This window comes from Eleutherodactylus coqui, chromosome 6 (assembly GCF_035609145.1).
Source record: "Eleutherodactylus coqui strain aEleCoq1 chromosome 6, aEleCoq1.hap1, whole genome shotgun sequence".
Classification (NCBI taxonomy): domain Eukaryota; kingdom Metazoa; phylum Chordata; class Amphibia; order Anura; family Eleutherodactylidae; genus Eleutherodactylus; species Eleutherodactylus coqui.
Window position 1 is genome coordinate 178890067 of NC_089842.1, and position 13723 is coordinate 178903789.

The following is a 13723-nucleotide window of genomic DNA, read 5'->3' on the forward strand; positions in this document are numbered from 1 at the left end:
TATTGTTTTTATGGCATAGACACTGACAAAAATTACAACTTTTTTCTAGGGGTCAGTATGATCGCGATGATTCTAAATTTATTTAGTTTTTTTATGGCTTAACTATTTTTATAAAATAACATTTCTTTAAATATATATTTTCTGTCACCATCTTCTGACCTCCGTTTTTATCTTTCCATCCATGTTGCTGTGTGAGGGCTTGTTTTTTGCAGGATGATCTGTGGTTGCTATTGATACCATTTTGGTTTGCATACGACTTTTAGATTGCTTTTATTACATTTTTCTAAAAAAACTCAATTCTGGCATTGTGTATTTTTGTTCTCATGAGATTCACCATTCGGGATAAATAATATATTATTTTGTTGGATTTTTTTAAATAATGTTTTTGTTGAGCAATCAAAAACAATGACAATAATATACTTTTTGAAAGCATCTTTGGAATCTTTGAGTTTAATCAAAATATACATTAACAAAATATAGGATAGACTTCAGATATCTGCCATCCAATAATTATATAGATAGAGTAGACAGAGTCTCGATATATACTTTTCTCTATCCTTTGTTAACAAGCAACACAAATAAAAGAGAGAAAGAAAAGAAAAAAAAGTTAAGACCTACCAGCTTATAGATTATCTCCTTTTCTTGAAACCTTAAATTAAGTAATTTGTGGATGTTTTCTATACACAAAACAGACCTCCACCTGTTTAACGGAGATTTTTGGGAAAAGGTACTGAGTTCCCCATGACCCCGGCACGGCAAACATTTGATAGATTTAACTTTTATGGACACAGTAGCAGCAAATATGTGTTTGGCTTTTTGTGTTTTTTTTTTTTTTTTTTACTTAATTCAACTTCTTTTCCACTCATTTTTAGGCTGGGTTCACACTGGGCGGATGTGCCGCGGAAATTCCGTCCGGAATTCCGCCGTGGCAAATTCCCCTGTGGCCGCTAATCACGGGATTAGCCAGCAATGTGGACGAGATTTCTCAGAAATCTCGTTCACACGGACAGCGAATCTGCCGTGGCAAAGTTGGCGCTGTGTCGCGGTTTCGCAGGGCGCAGCATGTTCATTTTTTTTCTCCCGCTGCGGCCGTGCTCTCCTCTATGGGAGCGCCATCCGTAACTGAAAAGCGAGTGGCCAGGCCGCTTCAAAACCCTAAGTGCAGCAGGTTTTGAAGCAGCGGATTCCTGGCGGAAATCTCGCGGTTTTTCGCTGCGGCCAAACCGCGAGATTTCCGCCTGGAATCCGCCCAGTGTGAACCCAGCCTTACAGTTTTTCTGTGTTTCCTAAGGGGACTTAAACTTGCGATCATTTGATCACTCAAACAATTTAATACAATACTATGGTATTGCATTACACTGTGTTTTATCAAGATGCGCCACAGGCACGCCTTGATTAGCATTTATTCATGGCTATTAGAGATGAGCGAGCATACTCGCTAAGGGCAATTACTCGATCGAGCATTGTCCTTAGCGAGTACCTGCCCGCTCGGAAGAAAAGGTTCGGATGCCGGCGGCGGGCAGGGAGCGGTGGGGGAGAGCGGGGAGGAATGGAGGGGAGATCTCTCTCTCCCTCTCCCCCCCACTCCCCCCTGCTCACTGCCGCAACTCACCTCTCACCTGCATCGGCAGCCGAACCTTTTCTTCCAAGTGGGCAGGTACTCGCTAAGGACAATGCTCGATCGAGTAATTGTCCTTAGCGAGTATGCTCGCTCATCTCTAATGTCTATGCTGGGGGCCTTCAGAAGGCCCTTGGATCCTATGATAACTAAACAGCATCTCGCAATCTCATTGCGAGGGGACCGTTTAGAACACCCAAAATTTCATTAGGGTATTTAAAAAGTCAACGGCCACGATTAGCATGAGCGCTGATTGTGGCTATTGCAGACGGATGTTAGCTGTCACAGACAGCCAGCACCCACAGTGTATGGAGCGGGATAGGCTCCTGATTCCGCTCCATGCAAACCCTGGACCCGGAGGACGTACATGTTCCTTTAACGAACTTGTCACATTTCTAACGTAATAGGTTCTCTTTTAATGTATTTACAAAGTCAATAGGCATGACACATTCAATTAGCTTATGTTCTATAGATTGGACGATTCTTTGGCTGCTCTCGCATCATTGGAATTTGTGGGACAGATGAGAAGTGTTCAGTGTTGACCTCCGATTTTGGCTTTGATGCTGCATTGAATTACAAGAAAGCGGGTCTTGCAGATAAGTTAAGAGAATGCTGTCCTAGTGGAGTGGATGTGTACTTTGATAATGTCGGAGGAGAAATTAGGGATCTTGTTATTAGTCAGGTAAATATTAATATTCCAATGTAATGAAACACTGACTTATTTTTCCTGGTGTTCTTGTTCAATTCATCCAAATTGTAAAATGTTATATTAATTGAAGGTGTTCTGAGACTAGAAAGTTATGGCCAATTTCTTCTAGAAACCAGTGCCACTTTTGTCCTTGTGCAGTGTATGGTATTGGGGCTAAGCTACAATACCAGACACTGCCTCCGGGCAACAGTGGCACCATTTCTTGAAGCAAGCAGTAATGTCAGTTTTCCGGATTATTCTTTTCACAAATGAGTTTGTCTGAAGCCTAACTCCATTCAAAATCTGAGTATTCAGGTGGGACTGTAGTTACCATTTATAGATGTCGTCCAGGACTAGAAAAAAGGTCTGCCTATAGGATGTGCTTGGTATGGCCGTTCAGTTTCATTCATTTAAATGGGGATGAGATGCAATACCAGACACACCCGATGGACAGACGTAGCATTTTTATGGAATAATGGCAGGTTTTTCTTCTACTCCTGGATAAGAGCTCATTCACATCAGTGTCGGTGGTTCCATTCGACATCTCTGTTGCTGAATTGTGTAGAAAAAAACCCAAAACAGAACAAAATAGCAGAATATGCTGTGCTTATTTCATCCTATAAAATGCTGGAAGCCCATTCAGAAACCGAATGGACCCCATTATTATCCATGCAGTGCTTTTCGATTCCATCGTATGACTGTTCTGCTCGGCTGCTGAGTTTCATTTTTGTAGCACAATCAGCATATTTTTCACTGCAGAAAATAGACTATGGCTTTTGGTGCAAATACACATTATATGTGGATCTTGACCTCATTTAAAGAGGTGAAATCTGCTCTGATAGTCCACATTATATGTCAATAAAACACAGATTTTTTTCGCACCATGTTGATGAGATTTCTTAAAGGGTTTTTTGGGGACCATTTTTACTCTTCTCCACTTATTTTAATATCTAAGATTCAAGGATTTTATTATGCGCATTGATATTTTTTTTTACTTGCTGCGATCCGCCTGTTTGACAGCTGGTCATGGGGTGCGCCAATGCTGGTTATTTGCATGTTGCACTGACATCACGTCTACTACACTCACTTCCACTCCTGTGCATCATGTAAATTAGAGGTATTGTATATATTCATTGAGCAAGTGATCAAAAAGTTTTCCAGGTCCCTAGGTGACATGGGATGGCTTTGACAATAAGTGGCAAATTATTTGGCATTGGAAAACCCCATTAAAATCTCATCTGCATGGCTTGTACTGTAAATGCTGCCGATTGTCTGCGGCATTTATATCCCGTATGAACACTCCCTTAAAATGACCCACAATTAATAGAACAAAGGAGAATAAAAATATTTTTGCTTTTGAAATTAGATGGCCAAGAACAGCAATATCCTTGTATGTGGTCAAATCTCACAATACAACACGGATTTTGCTTATCCGCCTCCTATACCAGCCCAAACAGCGGCCATACTGAAAGAGCGCAATATTAGAAGGTTGGTGTTTTTTCTACAATATAATTTTTTATTTGGCTACCCGTCTGACAATGTTGGGTTAGAAAAATAAAACAGTCTATTAATATAGGTACATTAAGTTACATTGATGTCAAAATGTAAACAAAAAAAATTTAATATTCTGAATGCAATTCTGTAGTACAGATTTGAAAATGTTTATTTGAATTTTGGACAGGGAAATATCTGTAGTCTTTGACTATGTCGATCACTTTGAAATGGCTATTGAGCAGCTCGGTGAGTGGGTGAGAACAGGAAAATTGAAGGTACGTCCAAGATGAGGTATTGATTGGTGATGGTTAAACCCATATCATCATTAATATATTGGAAAACAGATGGGTGGGGATCCTTCAAAATAACCCATTACTCACTCGTTGTTCAGTAAAGCTGATTTTATGTAAGAACAGAAGCCTTAAGATGTTACCAAGGGCATGATTGGAATACTGTTCAAAAGTCCTGTTCCTGCATGCCCCCGGTTTGATATCCAAGAAGTTACGGACGGGTTTCCTTTAAATAAGGTACCTACTTGCAGTGTGTTTCCTGTATAGCAGAACCATCGTCATTTGTAGTAAAACATTGTCCATTTTTTCCACATTGTTTTGGCCACACAACTCACGACCGCTATATATACAGGTAGCCTAAAAGTCATAGGCGAGTCGGTAATTATGTAGATTTTGTCTAGAAGTGCAACACTAATAGTTGGCTTGGTCACATTACTGTTTTATACTAAGTCCAGTTTTGTTTCATTTTCTATAGCTTTCGGATTCCTAGGGTCATATATTCCTCAGTCCCTGCCCCCTGTTATCTAACACAACGACTATGTTCACATCTGTGTTCGCAGCCTTCGTCGAAGATCTGGCATGGAATGCCAGACAAAAAAGATCCTGGACTTTTTATTCAGTAAAATACGGGATAGATGAACAGAAAATTGAATGGACACCATTATAGTCAATGAGGTCCATTCATCATCATTCAGTTCCATCATAAATCAAATCTGTTTAGCCAGCAGATTGCCCCTGCTCAGTAACAGAGCCGGAAAACTGAATCCCCTAACTCCGGTGTGAACATAGCCTAAATCTGTTCTTGGCAACAGTGCGCTACGAAGCGGTTCGGGAGATAATGTGAAGAGGAACACAATCTCCGATTCCATCTCCTCCTTATCTCAGTACAGGCTTCATTAATCTATTGACACTGTTTCTTACATTTTAATATGAAATTGTTTTATTACATCTCCTGTGCAGGTTAAAGAGACTATTACACACGGAATTGAGAACACGGCAGGTAAACCAAATATTTTCTTCCATATGCAATATTGCAGTTTTTAAACTTCTGTAAAAGGATTAAAGAGATTATACAACTTGGACAGGACTGTGTTAGAAGGGCCCCCTGCCAATAATTTGTTCAGAGTGTGTCCTGCAGATAGGACCCCCAGTATGAAGCTGTTATATGGGGGCACTGTGGCAGAAAGTGTTAAGTCCCTTTTACATGAAACAATTGTCGATCAAACGAGCAAAAGTGAACGATAAGCCTTCCGACTAAACACAGCCGACAATAAAAACAGCAAGCTAAATGGTTCACTTTTCGTTCATTTCATGAAGGCATAATAATCATCGTTGGCTCGTTCACTAATCACTTGGTTTAAATACTGATCATTCAGCAAATGTGAGCATCTGAACAATCACTCATTTGAATGAGCCAACACAAGAAATCAGCAGATCTAAATGGACCCTTACTCTGCGGTGCCACCACAAAGGAAATGGAGCAGGACACAGGTTTTTAAAATCAAACGAGTGAAATTTAACAAGCCCTGTATGTCAGATTTCTGACATAAAAAAAGCCACAACTTTTTGCGCAACCTTGTTGACGCAAAAATTTGCATCTTTTGGTCACTTTTACAAAATGTGGGAGAGGCTTACTGGTAGGGGGCATGGTCATCTGCAACCCATCAAGTTTACTGTAATTTACATCAGAAGTTTATAGATGAAATGTACCTGAGGTCATAGCTGTAGATTTCACAGTTTGGCACCTTTGGCCAGACATGCACCAAGAGCTATGCATCTGTTAATAAACTTGCCACGCATCACTATAGGGAAGTCTCTACTTGATGGCTGAAGTTGTCAGACACATGTGCTACTTATCTTGGGGAGCAGTTAAATTATAGGATCAAGGAATCCAACCAGTCCGACTGAATTTCTTTTCCAAAAGAGATAATAAGCGTGCTTAAGGCCCATTTACACAGACAAATTATCGCAGTGATCGTTTTAGTGATAATCGGTGCGTGTAAATGGGCGCGGGGCACCCGCTTTTCGGGCACTGTTAGCGGATCTTTAAAATCAAGCTAACCTAAAAATCATCACTCACTTTTATCAGCAGTTCTACATGGGGAGTGCTGATAGCATTGTTTCCCCGTGGAGAACAAAGGATCTGAGCGCAGATAATAGCCTTGGGCTATTAGCTTCCATCAGTGAAGGCTTCATTTGCACACTTAATTGTTATTTAGGTAGCAGAGTAGCTACTTAAATACCAATTAATACTTTATGCAAAATGATCGCTCATAGCTGTCACTCAAACTGTCGTTTTTAGCGATCTTTGAGGGATCATCTGCTGGTGTAAATGGGCCTTTAAAGTAGCTCTAATAACACTATAGGGACCTTGAATATATGTAGTAACCTAGTAAACTCCCACTTGAAGAATATACAGCTTCAGTTGGAAACTATGGCAAAGTTAATTTAATAGTGCCTTTTCTGCAGCATCTCAACTAATTACTCAACATTGACAAGCTGCAGTCTGTGCCCTGCAATCAAAGTATAGACCACTGTATGTAGCCCTCTTCTGCCCCTCCGGTTCACCTTAGGACACTAGTATTCAACCTGTGTCTCTCCAGTGATTGTGAAACTGCAGTTCTCAGCATGCCCTGCCAGCATTCATACAGGGAGTACACAACAGATGAGGAATCAAGTAGTGTCAGCTGCCACACCAATTTGGGCTCTACTGCAGCGTAGAATTCTGCCATTTTTAAAATCCACACAATATTTCAGATTTTGGTGCTGAATATTCCACAGTATTTTTTAGTATTCTGTCCTGTGCGATAGGTCCATAAGAGACTCCCTAATAAATGAATTACAATGGAAGACTTTTTTTTTGTTTCTCTAGAATATCCCTTAAAGGCTAGGTGCACACTAACTCTAAGGCTGCATTCAGACGAACATATATCGGCTCGGTTTTCATGCCGAACCGATATACGTTGTCCTCGTGTGCAGGGGGGGGGAAGAGGATGAAAGAGCCAGGAGCAGGAACTGAGCTTCCGCCCCCTCTCTGCCTCCTCTCCGCCCCTCTGCACTATTTGCAATGGGGAGAGGCGGGCCGGGGGCGTGGCTAATTCTCGGAACTTAGCCCCGCCCCACCTCTCCATTGCAAATAGTGCAGAGGGGCGGAGAGGAGGCAGAGATGGGGCGGGAGCTCAGTTCCTGCTCCTGGCTCTTCCATCCTCCCCCCCCCCCCTGCACACGAGGACAACGTATATCGGCTCGGCGTGAAAACCAAGCCGATATACATTCGTCTGAATGCAGCCTAACTGCAAGTTTCGCCATAGAGACTTGAACGCAACTCGTGACAGACAGCACATGAACTCCAGTCCGTGTGCTGTCTGAAAGATGCAGCACATTGATGTGCATTGGTACCTCCTATTTTCCGTTTGTTAGACAACAGATACAGGACGTGCCATGAATCCTTTCATACCGCCCCATTGAAAAAAAATCCCAAAAGTCCCCAAAACTTTGTGATAAGGATTCTCAGTGAAGCTTGGCAAATTGGACATCTCATAAAAATGTGCACACAAAGGAGATTAAATCCCTAACAAAAACCACACCATTTGGTGGTGCTCTTGTTGCAGTGCGTTACATTGACTTGCTGTGGATTTAAAGAGAACCTGTCACTGGGTTCATGCTGCCTCAACCACGGGCAACATGACTCCAGGACAGTTATGCTGCCCCTTGCTCAGGCAGAATATGAACCTGTCCCTTTAAAATCTACACCTTCACCTCAATAACAAATCTCATCCACAGGGTTTGTACTGTAAAAGTTGTGGATTTTCCTCAGGTAATCCTACTAAAATCCATAGTGTTGGGCACTGTGTGCCTATACTCTCAAGATATCCTGCACATAAAATTACTACAGTGGGTAAGTCGTTATACCACAAAAACAAGATTTTTTTTTTTACTCACCCTAAAGTGTTTTTCATTTTGTTCATTGTGGACACAGATGAAGACTGTGAGAACAGGAACAAAATCCTTCATTTGTACGGAAACCATCTTGGTGACTCAGGCCTCAGCTATCCAAGGCCTCCAACTAAATCTGAGCATGAAAGTCGGACCCCACCCAACGTCCCAGGTGGAGGGCCGATTCCCTATTTAGGGATATTTGGTTTGCCCATCATGTCTCAGACACCTGGGTTCGGGAAGTTGTCTCTCTGGAATATGCTATAGAATTTCAGGTGAGGGCCGTCCTTCATGCGGCAGATCTAGTGGGAGAGGCCTTGGATGGCAGAGGCCTGGGTCGCCAAGGTGGTCTCTGTTTAAATGAAGGGCTTTGTTTCTGTTCCCACGGTCCTTTAGCTGTGTCCCCCAATGATGCGGGCGAGAAAAGAAACTGTCAGCCTGCACCATCTTTACAGTTTTTGTGTTAATAAGCTGTATCTGTAACAGAGCTGTGCAGACAACCAGCATAGGGGCGAGAACACTTTGTTTTAACAGAAGTGAGAAATTGTGAAGAAATGAGTTATCTTAAGATTTGACAGGTCAAATTGTTTTGCCGCAACAGTAATGACTGAGCAGCAAACTGAAGCTTGGCAGGCGCTCGGCCCCACAGATATGTAAGAGTTCTTCAGGTCCTTTTACATGTAGCAATAATCCTTCGCCTGAGCAAACGATGTCACAGTGTACTCGGGCGGCAGGTTAAAACACAAAAATACATTGCTGCCATTTTATTTTATTATTTTTTTTATAGGATCATAAACTGTATAAGTGAATGAGAACGACTGAACGATCAGTGTTTAAACCGACCGATTAGCAAACGAGTCAACGATGATTTTCATGCTTGCATAAAATGAATATTGAATTATAAGTCAATGAATTATTGTTCAATTGTTGGCTGTGTTTATACTGAACGATTATTGTTCACATTCAAACAATGCAGCTATTTTTTTTTTCTCTATAAGGTCTCATGTCCGCAGGTGGATTGGATTCCGCATGCGGGAGCCTGCAGCAGAATCCGACCCTGCCCTCGGCAGAGGACCCTGCGGTTACCTCTCTGGTTTTTCTGCGTGCTGTGCAGGTTTTCTATTACTGGGTCTGTGGATGCGCCGGCGGCGCGCACAGTACTTTTTTTTTTTTAACTGATTTCCTGCGAATACCGCGGCATAATTCAATTGCGGACGGGCAATCCGCACTGAAATGGAGCATGCTGCAATCTTTTTTCCAGACCAAAAAGTCCACTAATCAAAGCTAAATGCTTTATTTCATTTGAGGACGCCCATATATCCCTACATATATCAGATCCGCCCGTGGAAATTGGGACTAAAGATTCAGGCTTCACTGTATACATAAGACAAATTCACACAAGCCTATTACAGCTACACTGGATGTAACCCTCCTAAATTAACATCATTATAGATCCCTATGTTAATTCAGGTAACTAGACAGGTGGTAGGCCCGGTATTTGCTTATGTTATTCTCATGTGAAGCGCTTTCTGCAAAATGTTACTATTTGATAATTGTATTTGTAAATGTTTAGGCCTAATTCCCACGGGCGGATTTCCGCTGCGTATCACGTGGCGTAAATCTGCGGCGTTGCCCTGTAGCTGTTACGTTCTATTGAACCTAATAGCGCAATGCTCACGGTGCAGAATTCCACCGTGGAATTCAGCCCCGTGAAACCACCCGCGGCATGTTCTATTTGCCGCGGGCGGACGGCTTCCATTGCAGTCAATGGAAGCCGTCCGTCACGCCATCTTCCGCGTGAAAACACTTCCCCGCTCACCGATGGCCACGTTATATGACACTGCGGGCGTGTCATGATGCTGAACTGCGCATGCATGCCGGAAAGGGCTGCAGGATATCGGGCAGCGGATTCGGAGAGTATGGGGTCTCTGAGGAAGCGCCGTGAAGGACTGCGATGCGGAATTTCGCTTGCAGAGTCCATCACAGCCGTGGGCACTAGGCCTTACGCATAAAGTTGCTAGAAGTGGTTCATGCCCTAATATATATGTACTAATGTAACAGATACAGTAAAACTTTTACTAGCATTGACCTCTACTAAGGCCAATTTCGAGTAAGGCCTCCTGTCCATGGGCGATTCTTTGTGTTATCCACAGTGATGAGCTGCACGTAGGTAACGCTTTTCATAGGATAACGATGGAAAGTGCAGCCTGATGTATACGAGCAGAAATCTGCCGCGATATTCTTGCTTGTGTATAAAGAAATCGCAGCATGCCGCGATAAACCCATCACCATGATAGGTACATCGCAGTGATTGTTAGTGTTCTCCCGTGGCGGAAATCCACTTGTTTAAAATACAAAGCCTGTGGACAGGCGGCCAAAGGCCAATTTTTTTAAGACAGAATTTTGTCTCTAATCACACCGGCGTCTGCCAGCCTATGTAACCTTGCTGCTGAACCCACATGATCTCCCGATTCGTGTCTCCTCCTCCTGCTGCTAATACAACCCACCCTTCTCCATCATCGGCGACGGGTAATACATTATGGCACTGTACAATTGCACTCCAAGGTAACACAGAGAACAGTGATAATGCTGAGGAAAGATGATGTCACCTACAGTCCTATGTAACACCACAGAAAACACAGTGACCGCTGAGGACAGATTATGTACTGTAGTACAGCAAATGTCATCTGCAGTCCTATGTAACAACACAGAACACAGTGATAACATTGACAGATATACTGTAGTACAGCAGATGTCACCTGCAGTCCTATGTAACACCACAGAGAACACTGTGATAACACTGACGACAGATGATGTACTGTAGTTCAGCAGATGTCACCTGCAGTCCTATGTAACACCACAGAGAGCACAGTGATAATGCAGAGGTCAGATTATGTAGTAGATGTGACCTGCAGTTCTATGTAACACAGCAGCTAACACATAGTAACATGTTAAATGTTCATTTATTCTTTGGTGTTTTTTGGAATGCCTAGAATGAATTAATTGGATTTACATAGATTCCTATGGAAATAATCACCTCGAATAGCAATGGTTACAGCTAAAGCCAATTGCTTTCGGACGGATTACCAACAGTAGTATAGGTTTTACTGTAGATCACTTCTTTTGAATGCTTGTATAATAGCTTTATATTTTCCTCCTGCAGGTGCTTTTCTGTCCATGTTGAAAGGTGGAAATATAGGGAAGCAGATTGTACAGATAACTGGATAACTGTCTCATAATCAATAACGATGAAATTGACTTTTACATTTATTTCAATAATGTTGGATCCAAGCTACAAGAGATGTTGGATTACTTTATTCTCCATTAGAATCGCTTGCAGTCGTCAATGTCACAAGAAGCATACTGCATATTTGTTAGATCTTTCATAATGCAATACACTTAACCCGTTGCAATCCAATTTTGGATTCAGAGTTTCCTAGGGGTTTTTCTCTTGCTGCCATTACACAATAGCACCATCCGCTGGCTAGAGCCAGTACTGTGGTATGGAACATGCTGGAGAGGCCCCCCGACAACAGAGCAGCCAGTAATATACAGTAAGAATACCCTGCCAGATGTGTTCCGACATTGGAGCTCTACAGCCTTCAATCAGAATGTCTTTGGACGTCAGACAGTGGATTGGAAAGGGTTAATAGCAGAATAACCACTTGTAACGGTCTTCATTTAGAATGTGCAACAGTGATAAGTGTCGATATTTTTATTGAGAAAAAACCCTCAAGCCATTTATCTCAATTTGAACATAACTTTTATATTAAACATCTGTAAAAAATGCATAATGATAATAAAACCATTTAATCATGTGTTCAGCTTTCTTTAAAATACATTAAGCACAATGTGTGTACAGATTAATAACAGGCATAGATTATTGAGAATGATTGAGGGATACAATCATACAACTAGATCAAGAACAATGGAAATAGACAATATTGTCATCCCTCTGAGCTGCACCAACAGTGCACTACAGAGCATCATAGCCCCATAGAAAATCTTTCATGGTCACATGCTCAATGTAATTTTCTATACAGTCACAATCGAATGTCAAAACTACGGGTGGATTTCCCCTTAAACGTGAGGTATACCTGCAAGTCTAATGCATTTAAGGGTAAAACCAGTTGTGTGTATAGCTCCATAGTAAATACAAACATAGGGGACTTTAAGAGGGCCATAATAAAGAGTGCATCTTATAGTCCACATTACAGCCACAATATCCAGCTATCCCGTGGTTCTAATAAACAGGATGTTGATTCAGTTGCATGTAATTAGTTCTTGTATACTGGGTTTGGCAGAAGCATGTATACAGCAGTATATTTATAATGCCCTTTAACACTGCCTGGTTCATTGTTAGCAGCTTGCCGGACTGTAAAAGCTTGCTTTCCCACAGGACATTCAACAGAAGCGTTGATTTTAGCACAAAACACAATTGACTCCTGCTGACAATCAGCCAACATAGACTGATTTACTTTACAGAAGTTTGTGCAGAAGTTTCAAAATGTTTGGCGTGGAAACCAGGTAGTAAATACGTGACAATTAGCAGCAATTTCTAGGTGTTCCCAGCAGCAGGCGGTGCCAGTTTAACAACCCTCATACATTATAACAGCTTGCTCTAGCTGTGGTCATTTGTGATGGTCAATTAGTATACAAGGTGCAGGTTTTAGTTGTGACCTAGAATAGAAAATAAAGACTTTGTGCAGGCCTAGAGGAACTTATGTGCTTTCTTCCACCTGCAACGGTAGGGTCTAGTATTGCAGCTTGGCTCCATTGACGTGAATGAGACAGAGTTGTAATACCATACCCAACCTCTGGCCAGAAGAAAGAAGCCTTATGTTTTTTCAACCCTAGACAACCGCATTAAGGTGCTTTAAAAAAAATTAAAAAAAATCACATATTAGGTTATATGTGGAAGTGGCGAATTTGTTACCGTTTTTACACCTAAAATCTGTATCAGAGTATGGTATAATACGAGTACTGTCTAGAAAAATAAATAAAAACCCTGAATTTTAGGGCATTTCTTGAATTTTCAAATATAGGACGTGTGCTATATGTGGTCTATTTCAGCAGCATATCAAAATACTCAAATGCAGGTTTTGACACATCTACAGCAAAGTCCAAGAAGGAAAACTTCCACCACATGCAAACTTAAGAGACATGCTATAGAGCAGGAGGAGCCAAGCAGATCAATTATATAGGTTTTTGGGGAAAGATTCAGTAGAACTTGTATTTTATTCATTGAAACCGTTTCTGAGCTGAACAGTCCAATGGGCGGTGCTATAAGTGATTGACAACTACCCCTGTATGTAGTCATACACAGATAGCTGCCAATCACTGATAAGCTCCGCCCATTGGAGTGTTCAGCTCAGGATGAGCAGAGGTATAAATAAATGAAACACAAATTATACTGAATCTTTCTCCATACAAGCGTATATCAATCTGCTCAGCTCCTCCTACTCTGTGACATGTCTGCAGTTTTGACATACACTTTCACGCTAGAGCTCTTGTGCTTCATAGCCCCATATAGCGCTGCTGGAAGGAGCCAGAAAACAGCAGACTGAACACAGGCGCTCCAGCGTGAAAGTACAGGAATTCTTTACAACCTAATGGACACCAAAAAGAACGCAAGAAAACCTCTTGTGAGAAAGAAAATGCTATTTTTTGGAAAGAAATGTATGGATATTAAAAAAA

At 41.7% G+C, this 13723-nt stretch overlaps 1 protein-coding gene across 6 annotated transcripts in view; it reads left to right on the forward strand.

Annotated features, from left to right (window-relative positions):
* Positions 1-11838, forward strand: part of LOC136632988 (prostaglandin reductase 2-like) — a 34681-nt gene extending 22843 nt beyond the window's left edge. For 5 of the 6 annotated variants that reach the window (XM_066608339.1, XM_066608343.1, XM_066608340.1 and 2 more), the window contains 5 exons: positions 2091-2300; positions 3673-3794; positions 3988-4075; positions 5051-5090; positions 11190-11838. In XM_066608339.1, coding sequence (XP_066464436.1) covers positions 2091-2300; positions 3673-3794; positions 3988-4075; positions 5051-5090; positions 11190-11254 — 525 coding nt within the window. In that variant the 3' untranslated portion in view covers positions 11255-11838. Of the gene's footprint in view, positions 1-2090; positions 2301-3672; positions 3795-3987; positions 4076-5050; positions 5091-11189 lie in introns of those variants that run through there. The other variant, XR_010793212.1, reaches the window with a different exon arrangement.
* Positions 11839-13723: the final 1885 nt, after the last annotated feature.